Genomic DNA, 25,566 nt, shown 5'->3' with positions numbered 1-25,566 from the left:
GAAATATAAAAGTTCAATTTTTACCTTAGCCCCTCACACTCTCTCTCTCTCTCTCTCTCTCTCTCACTCACACACATACCGCTTTACCAGAAAGTAAAGGGATTTTTGTTTTTAGAGCTCTATTAGAGACAAATGAAAACAGTTGGGCTGAATACTTGCTTGAAGAATTCTTGAAGAAACAGCCAATGAGATATGTTGTGTTCCAAAACTGGCATACAGTCTGGCCCCTGAGTATACGTCGATTGGTCATTGGGAATTTAAAAAAAAACGTTCTTTTCAGACGGCGTTGAGAATTAATTTAGCAGGCTTTTCAAAGACAGGAGACGAGATGAATTGACACAGTGAACTTCTCGGGGTCTTTTAGAGAGGTGCTGGAAAGCTGAGCTGGGTTGTGGTCGGCTTCCTTGGGAATTCTCTTCTCTCCTTGGAAGTTGTCTCCCTTTTCATACATTTCAACCCTAACTCAAGACAGTTCAAAAGCGAAACCGATAACAGGAGGGTCAGCCTTTTGACCACCATCAGTCTTGACCTGTCAGTTCTTTGTAAACAACTTCTCTGGGTGTCCAAAGTTTTCTCTTGTTTATTGAGCTGGAAGACATGTGGTTTCCCGGAAAGACTTGTTTTCCTCAAGACTTCTCAGTGCCCCTTTAAAAGAAAATTTCCATAGACTGTTTTTCAAAGTCAAGTAGCCTCCCCCTTTGAAAACCCCAAAGTTTAACATTTCTTCAATCTTTCGAAAATGAATCCTCAAAAAATATATTCAACAAAACACCACGGCACTTTTGTGACAGTGGGAAATGGGATACAAGAGCCAGGACTTATTTTGAAGTCAGCTTCGAAATATTGAGTTGAGTTGAAATGAGCTGTTTTCCAGTTCCAACTATTTATCTAAAAATAGTGGAATACTAACTGAATTGTTTCTTAAAGTGCAATCAAAAATATTGGACAAATGCTGAGCATGTAATTACTATAATATGCCTTTGTTTATATGACTGCACTTAACATTTTTCAATATTTCATGACTCCACTAGTTTAATAGGGTAAAGGACTTAAAGGCAAGTTTTATTGATTTGAGGAGCTGTTATGAAACAAATCAATTTTAAAATGTTATTCAATTTGTGGTCAGTCTTTTAAATCCAGTAATCTGTCAATTTTTGGAATTTCACTGGGTCAATTTTGCAATCAGATTACAACAACAAGACTGGTAAATGTTTGTAAATATACATTAGATTGTTTTTGGGGGTGCTTCGGGAGTATAAATTAATTTCAGATGCTGATTCATCTGTATGTAAATTTGCAATTTACAGCAAATGGTAATCGGCTGTTTTCCATAGCGCCTTTTATGGGGAAAAAATGCTGCAGTTCCATCCTCAAGAGCAATCTCTTATAGTTTAATTGCATGGCACAGTAAAGGGATAAATTGCAGCTCATGTACAATTATTTAACTATTCGAAGAAGCATAATTTTCTCTTAAGGGGCTACTCGCCCATCGATGGGGTAGTGATGTAGTATCACTGAAAGCCAAATCTATACTCTGGTATAAGTCAGTTGTTGCATTTTAAATGAACTTTAAAGATGCACAAACTTCGTGGGAGTATTTGCCGCACATTAAAATTATACACCTTGGTGCAATTTACATCATCATACATCTTGGGCTTGCTCTCATCTTGATCTATTTTTTCCCTCCCCAAGCATGCAGATTTGTGAAATACTTTTTCAGAAGTATAGCACTAGTCAAACTATTCATTTTACAAATACATGGGGGGGCGCAGTGGTTAGCGCCGCAGCCTCACAGCTCCAGCGACCGGGGTTCTGGGTGCCAAAGACTTATGGGTTGATAGGTAAATTGGCCATTGTAAAAATTGCCCCTTGTGTAGGTAAGGTGGTTGGAGAATTGAGGGAAGATGGGGATGTGAGAGGGAAAATGGGATTAATGCAGGATTAGTATAAATGGACGGTTGATGGTCGGCGCAGACTCGGTGGGCCAAAGGGCCTGTTTCCCTGCTCTATCTCTCTATGACTCTAAATTGGGTTATGACTTTTATGGGGGCAGGGAATGGAAGAAGAGTTTTGAGTACCACTGTGTTTTCAAATAGTGAGAAAAAGCAACTTCTTTGTTATCAAAAAAAAATGTGCTTGTAACGGAATAATATTTCACTTTTTGCTCAAGATGTTTGACTATGCACTCTGTTGGCCCAGAATTTGCTGAAAAACTAAGTGTGTGAACAGTGTAAATTCTTAATTGCATATAAGTTAGCAAGTTGTAGCAAGCAAGAGATCCATGAAAATTATGAACTGCCACAAGCTGCTGTTGGAGATTTTAAAAATGTCAAATTTTAATTTTTTTTTCTGGCTCTCCTCTCTCTCAATTTAGTATAATGTGTTCGCTGCTCATGATATGGTCTCTTCTGCATTGGGGAGACCTAACGTAGATTGGGTGATCGCTTTGCGGAACACCCCGATTCAGTCTGCAAACGTGACCCTGTTATTTTAATTCTCTACTCCACTCCCATTCTGACGTCTCTCTTCAGCTTCCTACATTGTTCCAATGAAACGCAGCGGAAACCCGTGGAACAATACTTCATCTTTTGATTGAGACATTTTACAGCCTTCCAGACTTGGCATTTAGTTCAGCATTTTCAGATCATATCCACTGCTCACATTTTTTTCGGACAGCAGCTGTTGGTATTATGTGCCATTGCCATTTACCTCCTCTATACTTATCTTTTCTTCCACCTCTACCCACTTTTGCCCTCCACCATCATCCTTTTTATCATTTAATCACTTCTGCCTTCCACCCTAACACAGACCTTCTGTTTTGTTCTCTCCTTCCCTGTCTCTCACTTAGCTCAAAACCTGTTAAAAATCTGTAACATTTTCCAATTCTGATGAAAGGTCATGACCTGAAATTTTCACTGTTTCTCTCTACCGATTTTGCCTGACCTGATTATTTCCAGCATTTTCTATTTTTATTTGTTTCCTTTTTATTTTTATTTCTGTACCTGATTTGATATTGAATTCACCCTCCTCCTAAGTCTGTTTATTTTTCAATCCTTAAAACCCATTGATTAAGCAGATACACTATTAGTCCCATCATTGACCAAGGTCCCAGATGCCCTGTTAGCAGCTTGCATTTGCAGCGATTCTGGGCAAAATCTGGTGCAGGAGAAAAATCTAACCAACCAGGCATTCTGTGAGATGTTCTGCTCTAGCAAATTCTGCTCTGTTGGATTAGCATTATGAAAAGGCACCCAACTTACCTCAATGAGTAGAATCACTGCGTGCTGTATTATTGAAGCATATGTACCAAGTTTGATCCCTGGTGTGTTCTTATGAGTTGGTAAATTTCAGCAGGGGAGGAGAAAACTTACCTGAGAGTCCTATCATTGATTAGTGATTCATATTTAAGTGTACATGTGCAGATATTAGACAAGAACATGATAATTTGAACTGTGACATATGTCCCTGATAGTCATGTAACCTGCTGTCAGCATCCATGCTTACAGATGAAAGTACCTGCTTAGACAAAGTATTGCCCATGGTACTCAAACACTGTGAAAAATAAAACTTTTTTACAGGTTATAGAAAATACATTTTGCAGGATGCTAAGCAGGTTCTGTATTGCTGTTTATTGCATACAACTGAAAATCGGAAAGTTAGAAATAATAGCATTTACACAATGTTAAATAGTTATTAAATAGTTAATTTGCAAGTGTCAGATTCTGAAATAGTGTGCAAAAGCAAAACAGATTTTAATATTTGAGGGGGGCAAATAAATTTGAGGTCATGTGCAATTCAAAGATCGATTTAAAAAAAAAGCTCTGGAGCACTTTTACCACGTGTGGATAGTTTCCTGTTTATACTGAATTTAGGACTGGAAATATTTATAACAGCTGCTCACGTTACATCTACAAGTTGGCAATTCAGATTTGAATCCCATGGGACTGAATACATTCCAGCAGATTTTTCAGTATTCTATAAGGGAATGCAACCTATATTTTTTTATAAAGAGTATTTTGTAGCTAATTATCTCAGACTGGAACTATTTTGATTAGCTGCACAAACTTCTTTTTTAAAAAAAAAAGAGATTTCTTTTGCACATAACTATTTCATTGTAGAATGTAATGTTAAGTGTAGAAAGTAAATCATTGAAGTGCAGAATTAAGATGTTTCATAGTTTCTCATATGTTATTGGTTTACATTAAATTCTCGATTTAAGTATCTCAGTAGTAGTTGGAGGTAATCCAATATATTGCAATAGTTTGGCACCTTCTGAGGTTCTGGTAGCTGTTTTGTTGGCTGTGTTCCAAGTGCCTCCCCCTATGAGGTTTTTAGTGTTTAAATGGGTCTTTTCCACACGTGGCAGAATGCAGCATTACGGCCATGTTGTTACTTAACCAAAAAGCAGCAGCATTTAGCACAGATCAAGAAGCAATAAAAAGTGTTGTCCTATGAGGATTTCTTCGTGAGTAGCAGTAACACCTTGATTTGTCTTGATATCCTCATTACTCCAATTTATTTCAATGTTCAGGGAGGTGCGGTTGGGGAGAAATGGAGTGGAAGAAATCAAACATCACCCTTTCTTCAAAAATGATCAATGGACATGGGACAACATTCGTGATGGTGAGTACCTTATTGATGGTGTTTTGATCTGGTTTATGTTGATATACTTGATGTTTAAATTGCAGAAATATAACTGAACAATATAGTCAAACTTGGTTTGCAAAATAACTTTTATATTCCTCTTGAAAACCTGCAGTAGAAATTGAGACCATTTATAGGCACGATATCCATGACTGTTTAACAAAACAGTTTCTCACAATGCAATGATTTTCAAACTTTTTTGTGTTGGAGACCCCTGCAAATATGGAGATAAACCATAGAAAAGTTATGTTAGTTAGAGGCCATTCAGCCCATCGTGTCTGTGCCGGCTAAAAAAACTAGCTACCCATTCTAGTCCCACCTTCCAACACCTGCTGCGTAGTCTTGCAGGTTGCAGCACTTCAGGTGCAGGTCCTGAGCTGAGTTGAGGGTTTCTGCCTCCACCACCGATCTGGGCAGCGAATTCCCGACATGCACCACCCTCTGGGTAAAGAAGCTTTTCCTTACGTCTGCTCTAATCCTTCTGCCAGTAACCTTAAATCTGTGCCCCCTGGTAACTGACCAGGGGAAACAGGTCCTTCCTGTCTACTCTATCTAGGCCCTTCTTAATTTTGTATACCTCAATTAAGTCGATAGAACCAGATACTCACAGCCACCCTCTTCTAATTTTTAAATGGCAGCATTTAGTATCGAAAGGTATACAGTAATGTTGCAGAGAATATTTTTATTTTGAAATACCAACAGAAATAACATGCTAGAAAGACGACGAATACAGAAATATGTAGAAATCTGATGAGGCAAACAGACGTCTGATGGTTTTGTGGACTTCTGGGAGCACCTCACAGATCTCCTAGATTTGTGGATCTCGTTTGAAAAGGCCCAGGCTTTTTTTTTTACTTCCATTCTGATTATAAATTGCAGTTTGTATATTATGCATCATAATTGTAAACTATATTTTTATTTTAATTTAAAAGTCCCACCAAATTCTGCAAGAAGCAGACATTTTAATGGAACTATTTTGCTCTTTAGAGTTTTGCACTTGATGGCATGGTGTTATTCAGAAATTATTGTAATTTGTTATTTTCAGACAGCTTTTGAATGTTACATTGTTTGTAAGTGTTTTCCTCATGGAGGAATGTTCTTTTAACTCTACCAACCTTGCTAGAAATCTGATCACAAATGTTAAAGCAATCAATGGTTCCAAGATTACTGTACAAATTTAGAAACACCAATACATGTCAGATGCATATATTGGACAACAGGAGAATGCTAACTGTTGATACTTTAAGTAAAACAGCTTGAAATCAACTCAGTGCTGCAGGTTTTTTTATAGTTTCTCCTGCAGTAGTAAATTAAAATGCCACTACTTCAGTACCAGGCTTTTTAAAAATTCATTCTTGGAATGTGAGCATTGCTGGCAAGGCCAGCATTTATTGCCCATCCCTAATTGCTCTTGAGCAGGTAGTTCTATGACTCCTATGGTGAGCCATCTACAACTGAGTGGCTCGCGAGGCCATTTCAGAGGGCAGTTGAGAGTCAACCATATTGCTGTGGATCTGGAGTCACATATAGGCCAGACTGATGAGGGCGGCATGTTTTTTCCCCTGAAGGACATTAGTGAACCAAATGGGTTTTTTAACAACAAAACAATCGTTTCTTGATCATTATTAATGAAACTAGTATTTTATTCCAGATTTATTAATTAATTGAATTTAAATTCCTCCAGCTGTTGTGGTGGGATTTAAACTCGTGTCTCTGGAGCATTAGTCCAGGCCTCTGGACTACTAGTCCAGTAACAGTACCACTATGCCACCATCCCCCTGTAGGAGGGAAAGTGGATTTTTTTTATATATGACTTAAAAAAAAAATGATTGCATCAAAGTTTGGGCAAGTCTGTCTTCACACTGCATTAGCTAAGAACTTTATTGATTATTAACATTCTGTCACTTTGATTGTATTATGAGGTTCAGTGCTGGTCTCCTGAATTAAGCGAGGCAGGAAGTTAATAATGAGGGAGGGAGAATAAGTACAAGTTTTTTTTTATGCAACACTGTTAGCACTAACTTGCTACCTTGTTCCATGAAAAGTAATATGTGTTACAAAGATTACGACAAAAATGTCAAGTCCATTGAATCAAGCACTTACAGTTTTCTTTTGGATTCACATGCCATGCTGACATTTAAAAACCCATGGGCAGTGATTAAATCCACACAAACTCTGAACAGAAGTACCACTTGGTGAGGATCGTTAGTGCAAAACATACCATGGTTTCTTAAAATACAATTGCACCTGCATGTTCGCGCTTGTTAGGAGTAGATGTTTGTGAACAGGTTTTTGGAGAATGAGTTGGCTGATATTTGGATAGAAGAGCAAGGAAATTTTATTTTATTCTATTCTCAGTTTATACAGAAGATATATGTAGGTTCTGTTTGATCCAGTGCTGACCCAAATCTGATTTTGACAGTTTACGGTGGAAAGTGAAGGATGGATTTCTGAATGAAACTAATCTCAATGGCTGCTGCAAATTGGCTTGTTCAGTTGAAGAGTCACTTACTCCACTATACAATCAGGTTGCTTTACTTTGAGCCTAGTTTGCACCAAAAATCGTGCAATGGCCCAAGCACATCATAATTGGTGGATAACATTTGGAGCCATAATTTACTTAACAATAAAGGGAAGTCTAGGGGATATACTATTTTTGAATCATAGAAATTGCACCATGAAGGGGGCGTTCATCCACTGCACTTATGCTTCTTCAAAGTGCACCTGTCATTATAGAAGGAAGTGTTAATGTCTGCAGAATTCTGGCTATCCTTAAAAAAAAAATTAACAGACATAAGTATCCTTTAATTAGCTGGTTGTTTGGCATCCTTCCATCTACGAAAGATGATGGACATGCAGCAAACAATTCATTTAGGTGGGGTGTCATCTCTTGGTGCACCTTTGCTGATGGCTGTGAAGGCCAATCCTTGAGAGGCAGGTTCTGCCACAAGTGCCGCACGTGAAGCTACCACGTGATACTATGAGTTGATGTTTATAACGTTGGCACCTGTTGCCAAGCCACTGTAGCAACTGGTCGTCGTGGTAGTGCATGCCAGTCCTCAGGATGTGTCGCTATTATCCTCTTTCGCCAGCTAATGAATCCCAAGTGTGATATTCGACATTTAGGGCTTTCATGTCACACTTGCAAGAAACCTTGGAGTGGAGCTTTGGGTGCCCCACTGGTTCTCTGGCCCCGGCTACCTCATCATACAGAAGGTCCTTGGGTATCAATTCTGGGTACTGCCTGTGCGGAGTTTGCAAGTTCTCCTTGTGTCTGCGTGGGTTTTTGCCGGGTGCTCCGGTTTCCATCCCACACCCAAAGACTTGCAGGTGATAGGTAAATTGGCCATTGTAAATTGCCCCTAGTGTAGGGAGGTGATGGGGAATATGGGATTACTGTAGGGTTAGTATAAATGGGTGGTTGTTGGTCGTCACAGACTCGGTGGGCCAAAGGGCCTGTTTCAGTGCTGTATCTCTAAATAAATAAAATAAATAAAAAATACAGCCGTCTTCCATCGTCCGGGCATGTCCGATCCACTGAAGCCGCCTCTGGCTGATTAGTGCTAACACACTTGGGAGCTCTGCCTTTGAGAGGACTGCCGCATTTGTGATTTTGTCCTGTTAGGATATACCCATAATGTGCTGCAGACAGTGAAGATTAACTAAAAAGCTAATCTTTATAGACCCCATGAGTCCTGGAGTAGCTCCACAGTAAGCATTGAGGGTTCCAACTTCAAATCTACTTGAGAACTGTTCCAGAGGTGTAGGGCTTTGGGAAACCACATTACAAGCTGAGGATGAGTTTTCATTAACCAATCTCTTTGAAAATTGACACAAAAGCAAAATACTGCAGATGCTGGAAATCTGAAATAAAAACAGGAAATGCTGGAAATATTCAGGTCTAGCAGAATCTGTGGAGAGAGAAACAGGTCTGTGATCTTTCATCAGAACTGGGAAAAGTTTAAAATGTAGTAGGTTTTGAGCAAGTGCAATGGGAGAGGGTGGAAAGAAAGAACTAAAGGGAAGGTCTGTGATAGGGTGGAGGGCAGGGGAGTTAAATGGCAAAAGGTTTCACAGGGCAAGGCCAAAGCAAGTAGTAATGTGACAAGAAAAGAAACAAAAGATGCGTCTAGAGGAGGTGTGAGTGGCAGGATGGCTGCCATACAAATGCAATGTAAAGGAAATAAGCAAGAAACCAGAGGAAGAACCAAGCCAGCAAAGAAACATGAAACAAAATGGGGACAGAGGTTATGATCTAAAATTGTTGAGTCCAGAAGGCTGTAAAGTGTGCCCAATCAAAAGATTGAGATATTGTTCCTCAAGCTTGCATTGAGCTTCATTTGAACACTGCAGCAAGCCAAGAACAGAAAGGTCAGATTGGGAGCAAGGTGGAGAATTAAAATGACTGGCAACTGGAAGCTTGGGATCATACTTGCAGACTGAACGGAGGTGTTCCGCAAAGCAGATGCCCTGTGTGCATTTGGTCTCCCCACTGTAGAGGAGATCACATCGTGAGCAGCGAATACAGCATACTATATTGAAAGAAGCACAAGAATTCGCTGCTTCACTTGGAAGGAGTGTTTGGGCCTTTGATGGTGAGAAGGGAGGAGGTAAACGGGCAGGTGTTGCATGTCCAGTACTTGGCATGGAAAGATGCTGTAGGAAAGCGCGGGGGTGTTGGGGATAACTGAGGAGTGGACCAGGAGGTGACGGTCCCTTTGGAATGGGAAGGGGAGGGTAAGATGCTTTTGGTGGTGGCATCATGCTAGAGGTGTCCAAAATGATGGAAGATGATCTGCTGAATAAGGAGACTGGTTGGATGAAAGGTGAGGACCAGGAGACCCCTATCGTGGTTCTGGGAGAGAGAGGAATAGGGTGAGAGCAGAAGTCCATGAAATAGAACACACGGTTGAGGGCCCTGTCAACCATTGCAGGCGGGAATCCTTGGTTGAGGAAAACAGAAGGAGGTGCTAGTCTGCAAGGTTGCATTGTCTGAACAGATGCAACGGAAATGGAGAATGGAATAGAGTCCTTACATGAAGTAGGTGTGAGGAAGTGGAGAAGTGAAATTGTGCGAGTCAATGGGTTTATCGTGAATGTTGGTCATCAGCCTATCCGCAGAAATGGAATCTAAGAAGGAGGGAAAGAATGTGAGATGGAGCATATGAAGATGAGAGGAGTGGAAATTGGAAGCAAAGTTAATGAAATTTTCCAGATGTAGCATCAAATGTCATTTGCAGAGGAGTGTGCTAAACCTGTTGTCCCTTTGTGCATAGAAGTGTTTCCTACTTTAACACCTGAAAGCTCTGGCTCTAATATTTAGACTATGGCCCCGAGTCATAGACTCCCCAGCCAGCAGAAATAGTTTTTCTCTATCGACCCTATCTGTTGCACTTAATATCTTGAATACTTTTTATCAGATCACACCTTAACCCTCTAAATTCCACGGAATGCAACCCTACTTTGTGTAACCTCTCCTTGTAATTTAACCCTTGGAGTCCAGTTATCATTCTGGTAAATCTACACTGCACTCTCTCCAAGGCCATTCTATCATTCCTCGGGCTGAATAAATACAGGTGCCGCGCTCCGTGATGGCGCCGTTTGAACTCGGTGGGGTGCCCGCATTCAGTGGCCACCGAGGAGCCCCCGCGCAGGGGCTCATCTAAATAGCAAGGGTGGAGTGCCCGCCCCCGATGACGTGTAGGGGTGGCTTCTGCGCCCCCAGCAACAGCGTCCGGCGCCGTTTTTAAAGGGCTTTAAGCCCATACAATTAATTTCAATTTTTATAGTGAAAACATAAGTGATTTGTATTAAATAGAAAGGTAAGTAATGGAGGCCCTTCCCCAACCCCCCCCCCCCCCCCCAATGGTTATTTCATTGCCTGAAATGACCATCCATTGATTTCTCAAATACCCGAACCCCTCCCCCCCCCACCCCAACCTTCTAACATTTGGCCTCTAACCCCTTCCCACCATTCACGCAACCAATTACATTTGTTTTCACCGCTTCCCCACCCCTCCCACCCTCTAGTTTTTATTACTCCCCCTCTCCCCACCAGGTTCTTGCCTCGGAACTCCGCGTGAAGTTCTGAAGGCGCGCAAAGGCCGAACGCAGGCCGTAAATTCGGCTTGGGACAGCAGGTAAGTTATTTTGCATATATTTAGTGTCAATCTGCATATGGAGATGAAGGGCCCGCCACTAGGTGGGGGCGCACCGAGATCCACCCTCCGCCGGTAATATGCGGCGGGTCCTTCTTGACTTTGCGGGTCGAGGCGGGCCTCTCCCTGCAGCGTTTTACCGGCCCCCGCGTCGAGGGGCCAGTAAAATTCAGCCCATAATGTGTGGTGCCCAGAATGCTCTCAGTACTCCAGCTGTGGCCTGGCCAGGCGTTTGTACAGCAGTGGCATAACCTCCACTGCCTTGTTCTCTGGACATTAACCTTTTTGATTCTGTTCTTTATCCGTTCACGATATTTTAATGATCTCTGTCCACTATTTAGAAAGCAGTCTGCTCTATCCTCTCAAAGTCCAAAGTGGATGACCTCACACTTGCCAATATCAAAATCCATTGTTACAGTTTCGCTCATTCATTTACTCTATTAGTATCTCTTTGTAGTTTTAGCTTCCACCTACACTGCTTAGAATTCTGCCTATCTTAATGCCATTGGCAAACTTGGATATATGGTTCTCTATCCCATCATCTAAGTCATTATTAAATATGGTGAATAATTGAGGCCCCTACACAGCTGGACACTACTAGCCACATCCTGCCAATTAGAGTATCTGCCCTATTCTCTGTCTCCTGCTACTCAGCACATTTCCTAACCAGGTTAATAACCTGCCTTCTATGAGCTTCAACTTTAGCAAACAGTCTGTTATGAGGGATTATCAAATGCCTTCTGGGAGTCCATATAAATAACATCCACAGACATCCCCTGTCCTCTACTTTAATCACGCCATCAAATAATTCAATCAGGTTTGTCAGGCATGATCCATGCTTTACAAATCCTTGTTGGCTCTCTGATCAGCTGAAAAATTTCAAGGTGTTCAGTCACCAGTATAGACTAGTAATTTCACAACACCAGATGTTGGGCTAACTAGTCTGTAATTACCAGATTTCTCTTTCTCCTTTCTTAAATAGTGGAGTGTCATGCACAGTTTACCAATCTAGAAGAACAGTTCCTGAATCAAGAGAACTTAGGTAGATTGTAGTAAGCACATCTGCCAGATTCTCACCACTCAGCATGCCTGCCATTTTCTTATTTTCATTGACAGTATCACTGTTATCAGCTTTCAAGAAGCCCACATTGCTCCTGACTGCCCTCTTTTTCCTAATATAATTGTTAAAATTTTTTGTACTGCTTTTGGTAAGTCTTGCAAGTTTCTTTTCATATTCCCTTTTTGTAGCTCTTACTATCTGCTTTGTCACCCTTTGCTGTACTTGTTTCTTTTCTAATCGCCAGGATCTATGCATTTTTTTGCATTTTTGTGTGATTTCTCTTTTAGTTTTGTGTTGTCCCTTTGCCTCTGTCGTCATCCATGGCTTTTTTGGCAAGTAGAGCCTTTAGGGGTATAAACTGGTTCTGTATCAGATTCTTTTTTGAACATCTCCCACTGAACGTTTGGGCTGGATTCTGTTCTACCCAGGTGTCGGATGCCGTGGCAGGGGGTGCTGGAAGACGGCTCCAGATGAGGCCTGCCACGGACCTCGATGTCGTGAGGGCCCAGCCCAATCCTTCCGGTGGCGGCACCCCCACTGCTGGGCAACAGGACCACAATTAACATATTCAAATGAATAAAATTATTAAATTTAAATAAATTGAGCTGCGATCTTGAGGGCCCACCATGACCTTCGGCACAGCGGCCAGGTCTCGCGCACCTTCAGATCCCTGTCTGGGGAAACGCGGCGCCACACTGGGGAGGCGGGGGAGGAGGTAAGTTTATCAGTGCGGTGGGGGGGGAGGCAGTGGGGGCAACGAGGTCAAATATACGTAATGGGTATAGGGGATGGTGCGAAGGGTTGAACCTTAAACTTTGTGCATTTGGGGTGGCAGTGGGGGGGCGGGGGCAGGTCAGATGTAAAAGGTTTTGGGGGGGTGGGGGAGGGACAAATAATTATTGTAATTGGTGGGGGGAAGGGGCGTTAGAAATGTATTTAATTTTGGGGGTTCGGACTTTAAAAATTTAAATTGGGCAACAGGGCTGGCTGCCCTTTTAAAAATGGTGCCATTGCCTGTGCAGAGGCTGCTGATGCCATTGCCTGGGACGTACAGCCCGCCACCTTCACAGGATTGGGGGGTGGGCCTCCCCGGCTATTTAAATGGGCGCTGTGCTTGAGATTGCGGCGGCTCTTTGGCGTGCAGCCCGCGCGGGCGGGCCTCCATTTGCTAAGCTCGCCGCTGATCTTAAAATCCAGCCCTCTGTCTTTTTACCCACAAACAGATTTGCCCAGTTTATTGAGGACCGTTTCTGTCTCAACCCATTGATGTCAGCCTTATCTAAATCTAGAATCTTTGCTATTTCACTTTCTTCCTTTCAAACACTACATTGAACTCAATCATGTATGATCACGGTTAGATAAATGTTCACCCATCGTTAGGCTGTTAACTAAATCTGGCTCATTCTTTCTTCTTTGGCCTCCATATCTCGAGAGACAATGGATACGCGCCTGGAGGTGGTCAGTGGTTTGTGGAGCAGCGCCTGGAGTGGCTATAAAGGCCAATTCTAGAGTGACAGGCTCTTCCACAGGTGCTGCAGAGAAATTTGTTTGTCGTGGCTGTTGCACAGTTGGCTCGCCCCTTGCGCCTCTGTCTTTTTTCCTGCCAACTACTAAGTCTCTTCGACTCGCCACATTTTAGCCCCATCTTTATGGCTGCCCACCAGCCCTGGCGAACGCTGGCAACTGACTCCCACGACTTGTGATCAATGTCACAGGATTTCATGTCGCCTTTGCAGACGTCTTTAAAGCGGAGACATGGACGGCCGGTGGGTCTGATACCAGTGGCGAGCTCGCTGTACAATGTGTCTTTGGGTCTGGCTCATTACTCGTTACTAATTCCAATATGGCCTGCCCACTTGTTGCAGAAACAATGCAGAACACATTCAAGAAATTCACGATCTCTGACACGTGCTTACCTGCTTGTTGCTATCTATATGAAAGTTAAAGTTCCCCATTAAAACCACTGCACCTTTTGTTACATGCTTGTTTAATCTCTACAATTATGCAGCCTACTACTTCACACCTGCTACCACAACTATACACAACTCCCACTGCAGTCTTAAATCTTTTCTGTTTCTTAATTCGACCCATCAAGTCCCCAATGCCTGCTTACCTCTCATTGCATCCTCTCATCATTGAAGGCAACTCCTCCTCTCTCCCATTTTCTGCATCTTTCCTGTAGACCTTTTTGGCCTGGTATATTTAGGTCCCTGTCCTGACCATCTTGCAACTTTGTCTCAGTAATGGATACCATATGGCTGAGCAAGGAAGTTAAGGATAACATAAAGACAAAAACTGAGGCATACCATATTGCAAAGGCCAGTGGCAGGCTGGAAGATTGGAAAACTTTTAAAGATCAACAAAGGGTTACTAAAAAAGTAATAAAAAGAGCAAAGGTAAATTATGAAAGAAAACTAGCATAAAATATAAAAACGGGTAGGATAAGTATACAAAAGAGAAGAGAGTAGCTAAAGTGAATGTTCATCCCTTGGAGGATGAGACTGGGGAGTTAATAGAGGGGAACACAGAAATGGCGGAGACACTAAATCAGTATTTTGCCTCAGTTTCACAGTGGAGGACACTAGTACCATCCCAATAGTAACAGGTAATGCAGAGGTTATAGAAAGGGAGGAACTTAGAACAATCATCATCAGTAGGGAAAAAGCACTGAGCAAACTATTGGGATTGAAGGCAGACAAGTCCCCGGGGCCTGATGGCCTACATCTTAGGGTCTTAAAGGAAGTGGCAGCGGAGATAGTGGATCCATTGGTTATAATCCAAAATTCCCTGGATGTGGGAAAGGTTCCTGTGGATTGGAAAAATGCTAATTATTCAAAAAGGGAGGGAGGCAGAAAGTAGGAAACTATAGACCAGTTAGTTTTACATCTGTCGTTGGGAAATTGTTAGAATCCATTATTAAGGAAGTAATAACAGGACATTTAGAAAGTCAAAACGCAATCCATCAGAGTCAGCATGGTTTTATGACGGGTAAATCGTGTTTGACTAATTTGCGAGAGTTCTTTGAAACTGTAACAAGCAAAGTGGATAATGGGAATCCTGTAGATGTATTTGGACTTCCAGAAGGCATTTGATAAGGTGCTGCACAAAAGGTTAATACACAAGGTAAGATCTTATGGGGTTAGGGGCAATTTATTAGCTTGGATAGAGGATTGGCTAACCAACAGAAAGCAGAGAGTCGGGATAAATGGGTCTTTTTCTGGTTGGCAAGATGTAACTAGTGGGATGCCACAGAGTTCAGTCCTCGGGCCCCAGCTATTTACAATCTATATTAATGATTTGGATGCAGGAATAGAAGCTAATATTGCTAGATTTGCAGATGACACTAAAATAGGTGGGATAGTAAGTTGCAATAAAGAAATAAGAAATTTACAAGTGGATATGGATAGGTTAGGTGAATGGGCCAAAATTTGGCAGATGGAGTTTAACATGGATAAGTGTGAGGTTATCCATTTTGGTTGGAAGAATAGAAAGCAAATTATCTAAATGGAGAGAAACTTCAGAGTGCTTTGGTGCAGAGGGATCTGGGTGTCCTCGTGCATGAATCGCAGAAAACTAGTATGCAGGTACAGCAGGTAATAAGGAAGACAAATGGAATTTTGGCATTTATTGCTAAAGGAATAGAGTATAAAAGTAGGGAAGTGTTGCTGCAATTGTACAAGGCATTAGTGAGACTGCACCTGGAGTATTGCGTACAGTTTTGGTCCCCTTACTTAAGGAGGCATTGGAGGCAGTTCAGAGGAGGTTCACTAGATTGATTCCAGAGATGAGGAGTTTGTCTTAATAAGAGAGATTGAGCAGTTTAGGCCTTTACTCTCTGGAGTTTAGAAGAATGAGAGGAGATCTAATTGAGGTATGTAAGCTAATTAAGGGGATTGACAAAGTAGACATAGAGAGGGTGTTTCCTCTTGTGGGGCAATCTAGAACGAGAGGTCGTAGTTTTAGGATAAGGGGTAGCAGATTTAAAACAAAGATGAGGACAAATTACTTCTCTCAAAGATTCATGAGTCTGTGGAATTCACTACCCCAGAGTTTGGTGGATGCTGAGACATTGAATAAATTTAAGGAGGAGATAAACAGATTTTTAATTAGTAATGGGTTGAAGGGTTATGGAGAACGGGCAGGAAAGTGGAGTTGAGGCCAAGATGAGATCATCCATGATCGCATTGAATGGTGGAGCAGGCTCGAGGGGCTGAATTGCCTACTCCTGTTCCTAGTTCTTATGGTCTTCTGTCAAAACCTCCAAGGTGAATTTGCACCTAAGATTCATTCAGTTTGTTCCATTTACTCCATGTGTTTGTATGAAAAACACTTATTTGGGCTATATACCCTAACCATGTCCTTCTGATTTAATGTTTTGCTCACATGTTTCTTATTTCTCTCCTGATTTAATTACTTTACATTTTTTTAGTTTTCCCTTTACCTGTGGTGCTTAAAGCATTTCTGACAAGGAGTGCATCTGTTTTTATAGATGGATCTCCTTGATTACTTCATAAGACCCCAGTACACCTTCCAAGTTTAGTTTGCTTCTAACTTCTTGCCTCATCTGCAAATTACTCTGGTCACTTGCAGTGTTCTTTAACCCTCATTCACCTTTGATCCCTGCCTGCTCCCAGCAACAATTTTGGATTGGAAATGATTCACTTTTGCCTACCTGTGGTTTTAACACTTAGATATGATGTGATTTGGTATTAATGTAATGACTTTACAATGTACTGTTAGGCACTGAATTGTGTCAATAGGAAAAATGAAGAACTGCAGTAAAAATTTAGTATTTGCAAATCAGAAGAGTGGTGATTATTAAATTTGCATACATGAGTTTTGTTTGATTAATTTTGAGTTTGGCAGAGAGGTAAAAGAGAATTTTAAAATATGAAACCATAAATAAAACTTCAGGTGTGCAGGAGTTACATTTTTAAACAATCAATTAGCAGATTTCATTGGAGCACTAAAACAGGGCAAGAACGTTCTATGTTTTACACTTAAAGATGTTGGGCATCGCATTAAAATACCAGCCTTTCATTTATATGAATGGCCTATAGCTTATGAGTAATATAACATTCTTGCATCTGATTGAATCAGAAAAAAGAAGTGATAGCTAATATCTCTTATTTTTCTCCTGGTATGTAACACACAGCTGCTGCCCCTGTTGTGCCTGAATTGAGCAGTGACATAGATACAAGTAACTTTGATGATATTGAAGATGATAAAGGAGAAGTGGAAACATTTCCAACTCCAAAAGCCTTTGCTGGGAACCAGTTACCTTTCATAGGATTCACTTATTTCAGAGACAGCCAGTAAGTATTTTTTTACGCTTGTATCTTAAATGAAATAGATTTTTTTTTTGATCATGTGGGATCATTTAACTGTTCAGTTTTTTTTATGACACAGCTTTTCTGTCTTCAGTGCATTAAATTAACATTTAGAAATTCCTTGGCAGAATTCCTGTTGAGAATTAAAAATTGCATCAGTAGTTTGTAACATCTCCTTCATTGTATAATTCTAATTGCTTTTGTAAAAATATTGCATCAAAAGTGTAGCTGTCTTTATGTAAATAGAAATAAACAATATTTTGTTGCATGTGATATATCTATTGTTATAAATTCTGAATAGTTGCATCATTTTACAGTGTACTGTTTGGGGCGAGGGGTTGTGTGGTTGTTTTGCCTGTTGCCAGCAGCACTCTAAATCAAAAAGTTAGTTCTTTATTAAATACAGGCTTCCCTTCAGGCAAGCTTTCTCTCTACTTCATCAAATTTCTCCCCTCCTTGCTGAGATTCTGTGGACTAAATTGAGTAGCCTCCAAAAATGGGCATCGTTACAGCGTTGCATGATTAACCCACACCTGTTCAGTGTCATGCAGACAGCATGCCAGCTTTGTGCTACCTGCTCATTTGGATGATTACTGCATGCAGTCAGCACTAACTGCACTGTTCATTGGCCGCATTGATCAGCATGGGACCCAGAATTTTTATTTGCTTCCACCAGTTAAAGCTCACCTGCCCTGCTGAAAAGTAAAAGTGCGTTATGGCTGGAGCAGATTCTGGCAGTCGTGCAGGAAGTAAATCCAACCTCGGAAACAGTTAAGAATGGCACAGTATGTGAGAGGCTGGGCTCCAAGCTTTTCAGACACTTCACTGGAGGCCTTGGTTAAAGGTAGAAGAAATGCCCTGTATTCAAAGGGACAGGAAGGCCCTCCAGACACATGCTCAGAAGTCACTGGGAGCAGATAGCTGTGAAGGTCAATGTCAGGAGTCAAGCTTTGAAAGCCAGGATGCAGTGTTGCAAGATGTTCAATGATCTCACACATGTAGCTATGTGAATGTATCTTCAAATGTCATATCCTGCAAACTGCACCACCAGCCTCAGCCACTGCTCAAATCGCTATATCCCCCATTGCTCACCTACCAACAATCTCTATCAATGAGGACTCCTATCTAACATTCATGTACTTCACCTCATCCTCATTCAAACACAATTTCTGCAAGCCTCACACCCACATCTCATAGCTGGTACACGCTGCCAGCTATTCAACCATGACAATCACGTCAACCAAACAGATTGCACGACACTCATTGATACACTTCCCTCTCTCTCTCTCAGGACAAGGTAGCGCACAACCAGAGGCAGCAGCAGTTAACCTAAGAGGGGCAGGCACACCGACATTCCTAATCCTCGTGGAGGAGATTGTACTGGTCATTATTGGGAGATGCCCATTGCTAAGTCTGTAGCCAGCACTGGGGCTGAAAACATCCAAGATGACAGTATCCTCATAGCTAATCCTCCTTCTCAAATCTCACTTCCCCCTCATCTTACACTCTCTTACCTGGAAGCTGCAGGCAGAATGTGTAAATATGCACCTCTCACTTCCCCGCAACAAAAACATTGTCCACGTGCCTTTCTCCTATTAGATACCCAAGGGGTGCAACCTGGCCACGCAGTGGAGGAACACCATGATGAAGACACACCGTCATTTGATATCATACTTGCAGCCAGCAGCTCAGATACTGACACTCCTTGTATCTTAGAGGATGGATTAAAGGAGGAACCTACATGTGGTGAAACACTGGGAACAAATCAGCTCCAGCCATAGCAGAGGGCAAGGAAAGTGCAGATGGGAGCTCCCTAGAAGGCAAGGTTGCACACGGGTTCTGCTGTGAACAGTTCGTTGCGGCAATGGAGGCTTTTGGATATGCACAAGAAAATGCTTGGGAAGCCTGCCAGCAAGCCCTGCAGTCTGTGTTAAGGAATATAGAATCATAGAAAGTTTGGAGCACAGAAAGAGGCCACTTGGCCCAATCATGTCTGCACGGCCGGAAAAAAGAGGCACCCAGCCTAATCCCACTTTCCAGCATTTGGTCCGTAGCACTTCACGTGCACATCCAGGCACCTTTTAAATAAGATGAGGTTTTCTGCCTCTATCGCCCTTTCAGGCAGTGAGTTTCAGACCCCCACCACCCTCGGTGAAAAAATGTTTCCTCATCTCCCCTCTAATCCTTCTACCATCTATGACGAAACCACACCTGCCAAATAGATACATATCAATTTTGTCATATGGAATACTATTTGACCTTTTACTGGACATTGAACATAACTTGTTTAAAAAGACCACAGAGCTGAACGGCTGAAAACATGGCTGCACATATTGCATTCTGAGAGACAGTGGAATAGAGAGACATTGGAAATGCTACCTGATTCAATTAGCAAGATTGGGCTGGGCAACAGTGATGATCAAAAGACATTGAGAGCCGTTGTCTGTATAAGAGCCAACACTCCACCCTCCCCACCGAGTGTGTCTGGTAAGCTTTGAAGAATCAATAACCCTCGCAGGTGATGCTGTTTCAAACAAAGAACTGGTCACATGACTAACTTAATAGCCAACCTGGGAATTGATTGAATTGTGCCTCACAGAAAGATTTGGGGCAGCCTGCAGTTGAACTTCAAGAAGAAAGCAAGGCTTGCTCGTGCGCGCGCTCTCGCTCGCTCTCTGTCTCTCGCTCGCTCTCTGTCTCTCGCTCGCTCTCTGTCTCTCGCTCGCTCTCTGTCTCTCGCTCGCTCTCTGTCTCTCGCTCGCTCGCTGTCTCTCGCTCGCTCGCTGTCTCTCGCTCGCTCGCTCGCTCTCTCTCGCGCTCGCTCCCGCTCTCTCGCTCCCGCTCTCTCGCTCCCGCTCTCTCGCGCCGGCTGCCTCTCGCGCCGGCTGCCCCTCTCTCTCGCGCTCTCTCTCTCGCGCTCTCTCTCTCGCGCTCTCGCTCTCTCGCGCTCTCTCTCTCTCGCGCTCTCTCTCTCTCGCGCTCTCTCTCTCTCGCGCTCTCTCTCTCTCGCGCTCTCTCTCTCTCGCGCTCTCTCTCTCTCGCGCTCTCTCTCTCTCGCGCTCTCTCTCGCGCTCTCTCTCTCTCGCGCTCTCTCGCTCTCGCGCTCTCTCTCTCTCGCGCTCTCTCGCTCTCGCGCTCTCTCTCTCGCTCTCGCGCTCTCCCTCTCGCTCTCGCGCTCTCTCTCTCGCTCTCGCGCTCTCTCGCGCGCTCTCGCTCTCGCGCTCTCTCGCTCTCGCGCTCTCTCGCTCTCGCGCTCTCTCGCTCTCTCGCTCTCGCGCTCTCTCTCGCTCTCGCGCTCTCTCGCGCTCTCGCTCTCTCTCTCGCGCGCGCTCTCGCTCTCTCTCTCGCGCGCGCTCTCGCTCTCTCGCGCGCGCTCTCGCTCTCTCTCGCGCGCGCTCTCGCTCTCTCGCGCGCGCTCTCGCTCTCTCTCTCGCGCGCGCTCTCGCTCTCTCTCTCGCGCGCGCTCTCGCTCTCTCGCGCGCGCTCTCGCTCTCTCGCGCGCGCTCTCGCTCTCTCGCGCGCGCTCTCCCTCTCTCTCTCGCGCGCGCTCTCGCTCTCTCTCTCGCGCGCGCTCTCGCTCTCTCTCTCGCGCGCGCTCTCGCTCTCTCTCTCGCGCGCGCTCTCGCTCTCTCTCTCGCGCGCGCTCTCGCTCTCTCTCTCGCGCGCGCTCTCGCTCTCTCTCTCGCGCGCGCTCTCGCTCTCTCTCTCGCGCGCGCTCTCGCTCTCTCTCTCGCGCGCGCTCTCGCTCTCTCTCTCGCGCGCGCTCTCGCTCTCTCTCTCGCGCGCGCTCTCGCTCTCTCTCTCGCGCGCGCTCTCGCTCTCTCTCTCGCGCTCTCGCTCTCGCTCTCTCGCGCGCGCTCTCGTTCTCTCTCTCGCGCGCGCTCTCGCTCTCGCGCGCGCTCTCTCTCTCGCGCGCTCTCTCTCTCGCGCTCTCTCTCTCTCGCGCTCTCTCTCTCTCGCGCTCTCTCTCTCTCGCAGCTCTCTCTCTCTCGCGCTCTCTCTCTCTCGCGCTCTCTCTATCTCGCGCTCTCTCTATCTCGCGCTCTCTCTCTCTCGCGCTCTCTCGCTCTCGCGCTCTCTCTCTCGCTCTCGCGCTCTCCCTCTCGCTCTCGCGCTCTCCCTCTCGCTCTCGCGCTCTCCCTCTCGCTCTCGCGCTCTCTCTCTCGCTCTCGCGCTCTCTCTCGCTCTCGCGCTCTCTCGCTCTCTCGCTCTCGCGCTCTCTCGCTCTCTCGCTCTCGCGCTCTCTCGCTCTCGCGCTCTCGCGCTCTCTCGCTCTCGCGCTCTCTCGCTCTCGCGCTCTCTCGCTCTCGCGCTCTCTCGCGCTCGCGCTCTCTCTCTCGCGCGCGCTCTCGCTCTCTCTCTCGCGCGCGCTCTCGCTCTCTCTCTCTCGCGCGCGCTCTCGCTCTCTCTCTCGCGCGCGCTCTCGCTCTCTCTCGCGCGCGCTCTCGCTCTCTCTCTCGCGCGCGCTCTCGCTCTCTCTCTCGCGCGCGCTCTCGCTCTCTCTCTCGCGCGCGCTCTCGCTCTCTCTCTCGCGCGCGCTCTCGCTCTCTCTCTCGCGCGCGCTCTCGCTCTCTCTCTCGCGCGCGCTCTCGCTCTCTCTCTCGCGCGCGCTCTCGCTCTCTCGCGCGCTCTCGCTCTCTCGCGCGCGCTCTCCCTCTCTCTCTCGCCGCGCGCTCTCCCTCTCTCTCTCGCGCGCGCTCTCCCTCTCTCTCTCGCGCGCGCTCTCGCTCTCTCTCTCGCGCGCGCTCTCGCTCTCTCTCTCGCGCGCGCTCTCGCTCTCTCTCTCGCGGCGCGCTCTCGCTCTCTCGCGCGCGCTCTCCCTCTCTCTCTCTCGCGCGCGCTCTCGCTCTCTCTCTCGCGCGCGCTCTTCGCTCTCTCTCTCGCGCGCGCTCTCGCTCTCTCTCTCGCGCGCGCTCTCGCTCTCTCTCTCGCGCGCGCTCTCGCTCTCTCTCTCTCGCGCGCGCTCTCGCTCTCTCTCTCGCGCGCGCTCTCGCTCTCTCTCTCGCGCGCGCTCTCGCTCTCTCTCTCGCGCGCGCTCTCGCTCTCTCTCTCGCGCGCGCTCTCGCTCTCTCTCTCGCGCGCGCTCTCGCTCTCTCTCTCGCGCGCGCTCTCGCTCTCTCGCGCGCGCTCTCCCTCTCTCTCTCGCGCGCGCTCTCCCTCTCTCTCTCGCGCGCGCTCTCGCTCTCTCTCTCGCGCGCGCTCTCGCTCTCTCTCTCGCGCGCGCTCTCGCTCTCTCTCTCGCGCGCGCGCTCTCGCTCTCTCTCTCGCGCGCGCTCTCGCTCTCTCTCTCGCGCGCGCTCTCGCTCTCTCTCTCGCGCGCGCTCTCGCTCTCTCTCTCGCGCGCGCTCTCGCTCTCTCTCTCGCGCGCGCTCTCGCTCTCTCTCTCGCGCGCGCTCTCGCTCTCTCTCTCGCGCGCGCTCTCGCTCTCTCTCTCGCGCGCGCTCTCGCTCTCTCTCTCGCGCGCGCTCTCGCTCTCTCTCTCGCGCGCAGCTCTCGCTCTCTCTCTCGCGCGCGCTCTCGTTCTCTCTCTCGCGCGCGCTCTCGCGCGCGCTCTCGCTCTCTCTCTCGCGCGCGCTCTCGCTCTCGCTCTCTCGCGCGCGCTCTCGCTCTCGCTCTCTCGCGCGCGCTCTCGCTCTCGCTCTCTCGCGCGCGCTCTCGCTCTCTCGCGCGCGCTCTCGCTCTCTCGCGCGCGCTCTCGCTCTCTCGCGCGCGCTCTCGCTCTCTCGCGCGCGCTCTCGCTCTCTCGCGCGCGCTCTCGCTCTCTCGCGCGCGCTCTCGCTCTCTCGCGCGCGCTCTCGCTCTCGCTCTCTCGCGCGCGCTCTCGCTCTCTCGCGCGCGCTCTCGCTCTCGCTCTCTCGCTCTCTCGCGCGCGCTCTCGCTCTCGCTCGCCGCGCGCGCGCTCTCGCTCTCTCGCGCGCGCTCTCGCTCTCTCGCGCGCGCTCTCGCTCTCGCTCTCTCGCGCGCGCTCTCGCTCTCTCGCGCGCGCTCTCGCTCTCGCTCTCTCGCGCGCGCTCTCGCTCTCGCTCGCGCGCGCGCGCTCTCGCTCTCGCGCGCGCGCGCTCTCGCTCTCTCGCGCGCGCTCTCGCTCTCGCTCTCTCGCGCGCGCGCTCTCGCTCTCTCGCTCTCTCTCGCGCGCGCGCTCTTGCTCTCTGTCGCGCGCGCGCTCTTGCTCTCTCTCGCGCGCGCGCTCTTGCTCTCTCTCGCGCTCGCGCTCTTGCTCTCTCTCGCGCGCGCGCTCTTGCTCTCTCTCGCGCGCGCGCTCTTGCTCTCTCTCGCGCGCGCGCTCTCGCTCTCTCGCGCGCGCGCTCTCGCTCTCTCGCGCGCGCTCTCGCTCTCGCTCTCTCGCGCGCGCGCTCTCGCTCTCTCGCTCTCTCTCGCGCGCGCGCTCTCGCTCTCTCTGGCGCGCGCTCTCGCTCTCTCTGGCGCGCGCGCTCTCGCTCTCTCTGGCGCGCGCGCTCTCGCTCTCTCTGGCGCGCGCGCTCTCGCTCTCTCTGGCGCGCGCGCTCTCGCTCTCTCTGGCGCGCGCGCTCTCGCTCTCTCTGGCGCGCGCGCTCTCGCTCTCTCTCTCGCGCGCGCGCGCGCTCTCGCTCTCTCTCTCGCGCGCGCGCGCTCTCGCTCTCTCTCTCGCGCCCGCGCTCTCGCTCTCTCTCTCGCGCCCGCGCTCTCGCTCTCTCTCTCGCGCCCGCGCTCTCGCTCTCTCTCTCGCGCCCGCGCTCTCGCTCTCTCTCTCGCGCCCGCGCTCTCGCTCACTCTGGCGCGCGCTCTCGCTCTCTCTGGCGCGCGCGCTCTCGCTCTCTCTGGCGCGCGCGCTCTCGCTCTCTCTGGCGCGCGCGCTCTCGCTCGCTCTCTCTGGCGCGCGCGCTCTCGCTCTCTCTCTCTGGCGCGCGCGCTCTCGCTCTCTCTCTCTGGCGCGCGCGCTCTCGCTCTCTCTCTCTGGCGCGCGCGCTCTCGCTCTCTCTCTCTGGCGCGCGCGCTCTCGCTCTCTCTCTCTGGCGCGCGCGCTCTCGCTCTCTCTCTCTGGCGCGCGCGCTCTCGCTCTCTCTCTCTGGCGCGCGCGCTCTCGCTCTCTCTGTCTGGCTCGCGCGCTCTCGCTCTCTCTCTCTGGCGCGCGCGCTCTCGCTCTCTCTGGCGCGCGCGCTCTCGCTCTCTCTCTCTGGCGCGCGCGCTCTCGCTCTCTCTGGCGCGCGCGCTCTCGCTCTCTCTCTCTGGCGCGCGCGCTCTCGCTCTCTCTCTCTCGCGCGCGCGCTCTCGCTCTCTCTCTCTCGCGCGCGCGCTCTCGCTCTCTCTCTCTCGCGCGCGCGCTCTCGCTCTCTCTCTCTCGCGCGCGCGCTCTCGCTCTCTCGCGCTCGCGCTCTCGCTCTCTCTCGCGCGCGCGCTCTCGCTCTCTCTCTCTCGCGCTCTCGCTCTCTCTCTCTCGCGCGCGCGCTCTCGCTCTCTCTCTCTGGCGCGCGCGCTCTCGCTCTCTCTCTCTGGCGCGCGCGCTCTCGCTCTCTCTCTCTGGCGCGCGCGCTCTCGCTCTCTCTCTCTGGCGCGCGCGCTCTCGCTCTCTCTCTCTCGCGCGCGCGCTCTCGCTCTCTCTCTCTCGCGCGCGCGCTCTCGCTCTCTCTCTCTCGCGCGCGCGCTCTCGCTCTCTCTCTCTCGCGCGCGCGCTCTCGCTCTCTCTCTCTCGCGCGCGCGCTCTCGCTCTCTCTCTCTCGCGCGCGCGCTCTCGCTCTCTCGCGCTCGCGCTCTCGCTCTCTCGCGCGCGCGCTCTCGCTCTCTCTCTCTCGCGCTCTCGCTCTCTCTCTCTCGCGCGCGCGCTCTCGCTCTCTCTCTCTGGCGCGCGCGCTCTCGCTCTCTCTCTCTGGCGCGCGCGCTCTCGCTCTCTCTCTCTGGCGCGCGCGCTCTCGCTCTCTCTCTCTGGCGCGCGCGCTCTCGCTCTCTCTCTCTGGCGCGCGCGCTCTCGCTCTCTCTCTCTCGCGCGCGCGCTCTCGCTCTCTCTCTCTCGCGCGCGCGCTCTCGCTCTCTCTCTCTCGCGCGCGCGCTCTCGCTCTCTCTCTCGCGCGCGCGCGCTCTCGCTCTCTCTCTCTCGCGCGCGCGCTCTCGCTCTCTCGCGCTCGCGCTCTCGCTCTCTCGCGCGCGCGCTCTCGCTCTCTCTCTCTCGCGCTCTCGCTCTCTCTCTCTCGCGCGCGCGCTCTCGCTCTCTCTCTCTCGCGCGCGCGCTCTCGCTCTCTCTCTCTCGCGCGCGCGCTCTCGCTCTCTCTCTCTCGCGCGCGCGCTCTCGCTCTCTCTCTCTCGCGCGCGCGCTCTCGCTCTCTCTCTCTCGCGCGCGCGCGCTCTCGCTCTCTCTCTCTCGCGCGCGCGCTCTCGCTCTCTCTCTCGCGCGCGCGCGCTC

The 25,566-nt window shown here is 48.4% G+C and overlaps 1 protein-coding gene across 4 annotated transcripts in view; it reads left to right on the top strand.

Annotated features, from left to right (window-relative positions):
* rock2a (rho-associated, coiled-coil containing protein kinase 2a) overlaps positions 1 to 25,566 on the top strand; it is a 332,194-nt gene that overhangs the window by 152,077 nt on the left and 154,551 nt on the right. For all 4 annotated transcript variants that reach the window (XM_068022672.1, XM_068022681.1, XM_068022689.1 and 1 more), the window contains 2 exons: positions 4,532 to 4,623; positions 17,018 to 17,177. In XM_068022672.1, coding sequence (XP_067878773.1) covers positions 4,532 to 4,623; positions 17,018 to 17,177 — 252 coding nt within the window. The remainder of the gene's footprint in view (positions 1 to 4,531; positions 4,624 to 17,017; positions 17,178 to 25,566) is intronic.

This window comes from Heterodontus francisci, chromosome 3 (genome assembly GCF_036365525.1).
Source record: "Heterodontus francisci isolate sHetFra1 chromosome 3, sHetFra1.hap1, whole genome shotgun sequence".
In the NCBI taxonomy this organism is placed as follows: Eukaryota; Metazoa; Chordata; class Chondrichthyes; order Heterodontiformes; family Heterodontidae; genus Heterodontus; species Heterodontus francisci.
Note: the sequence above shows the minus strand (reverse complement) of the source record. Positions and strands in the feature narration are given on the sequence as shown.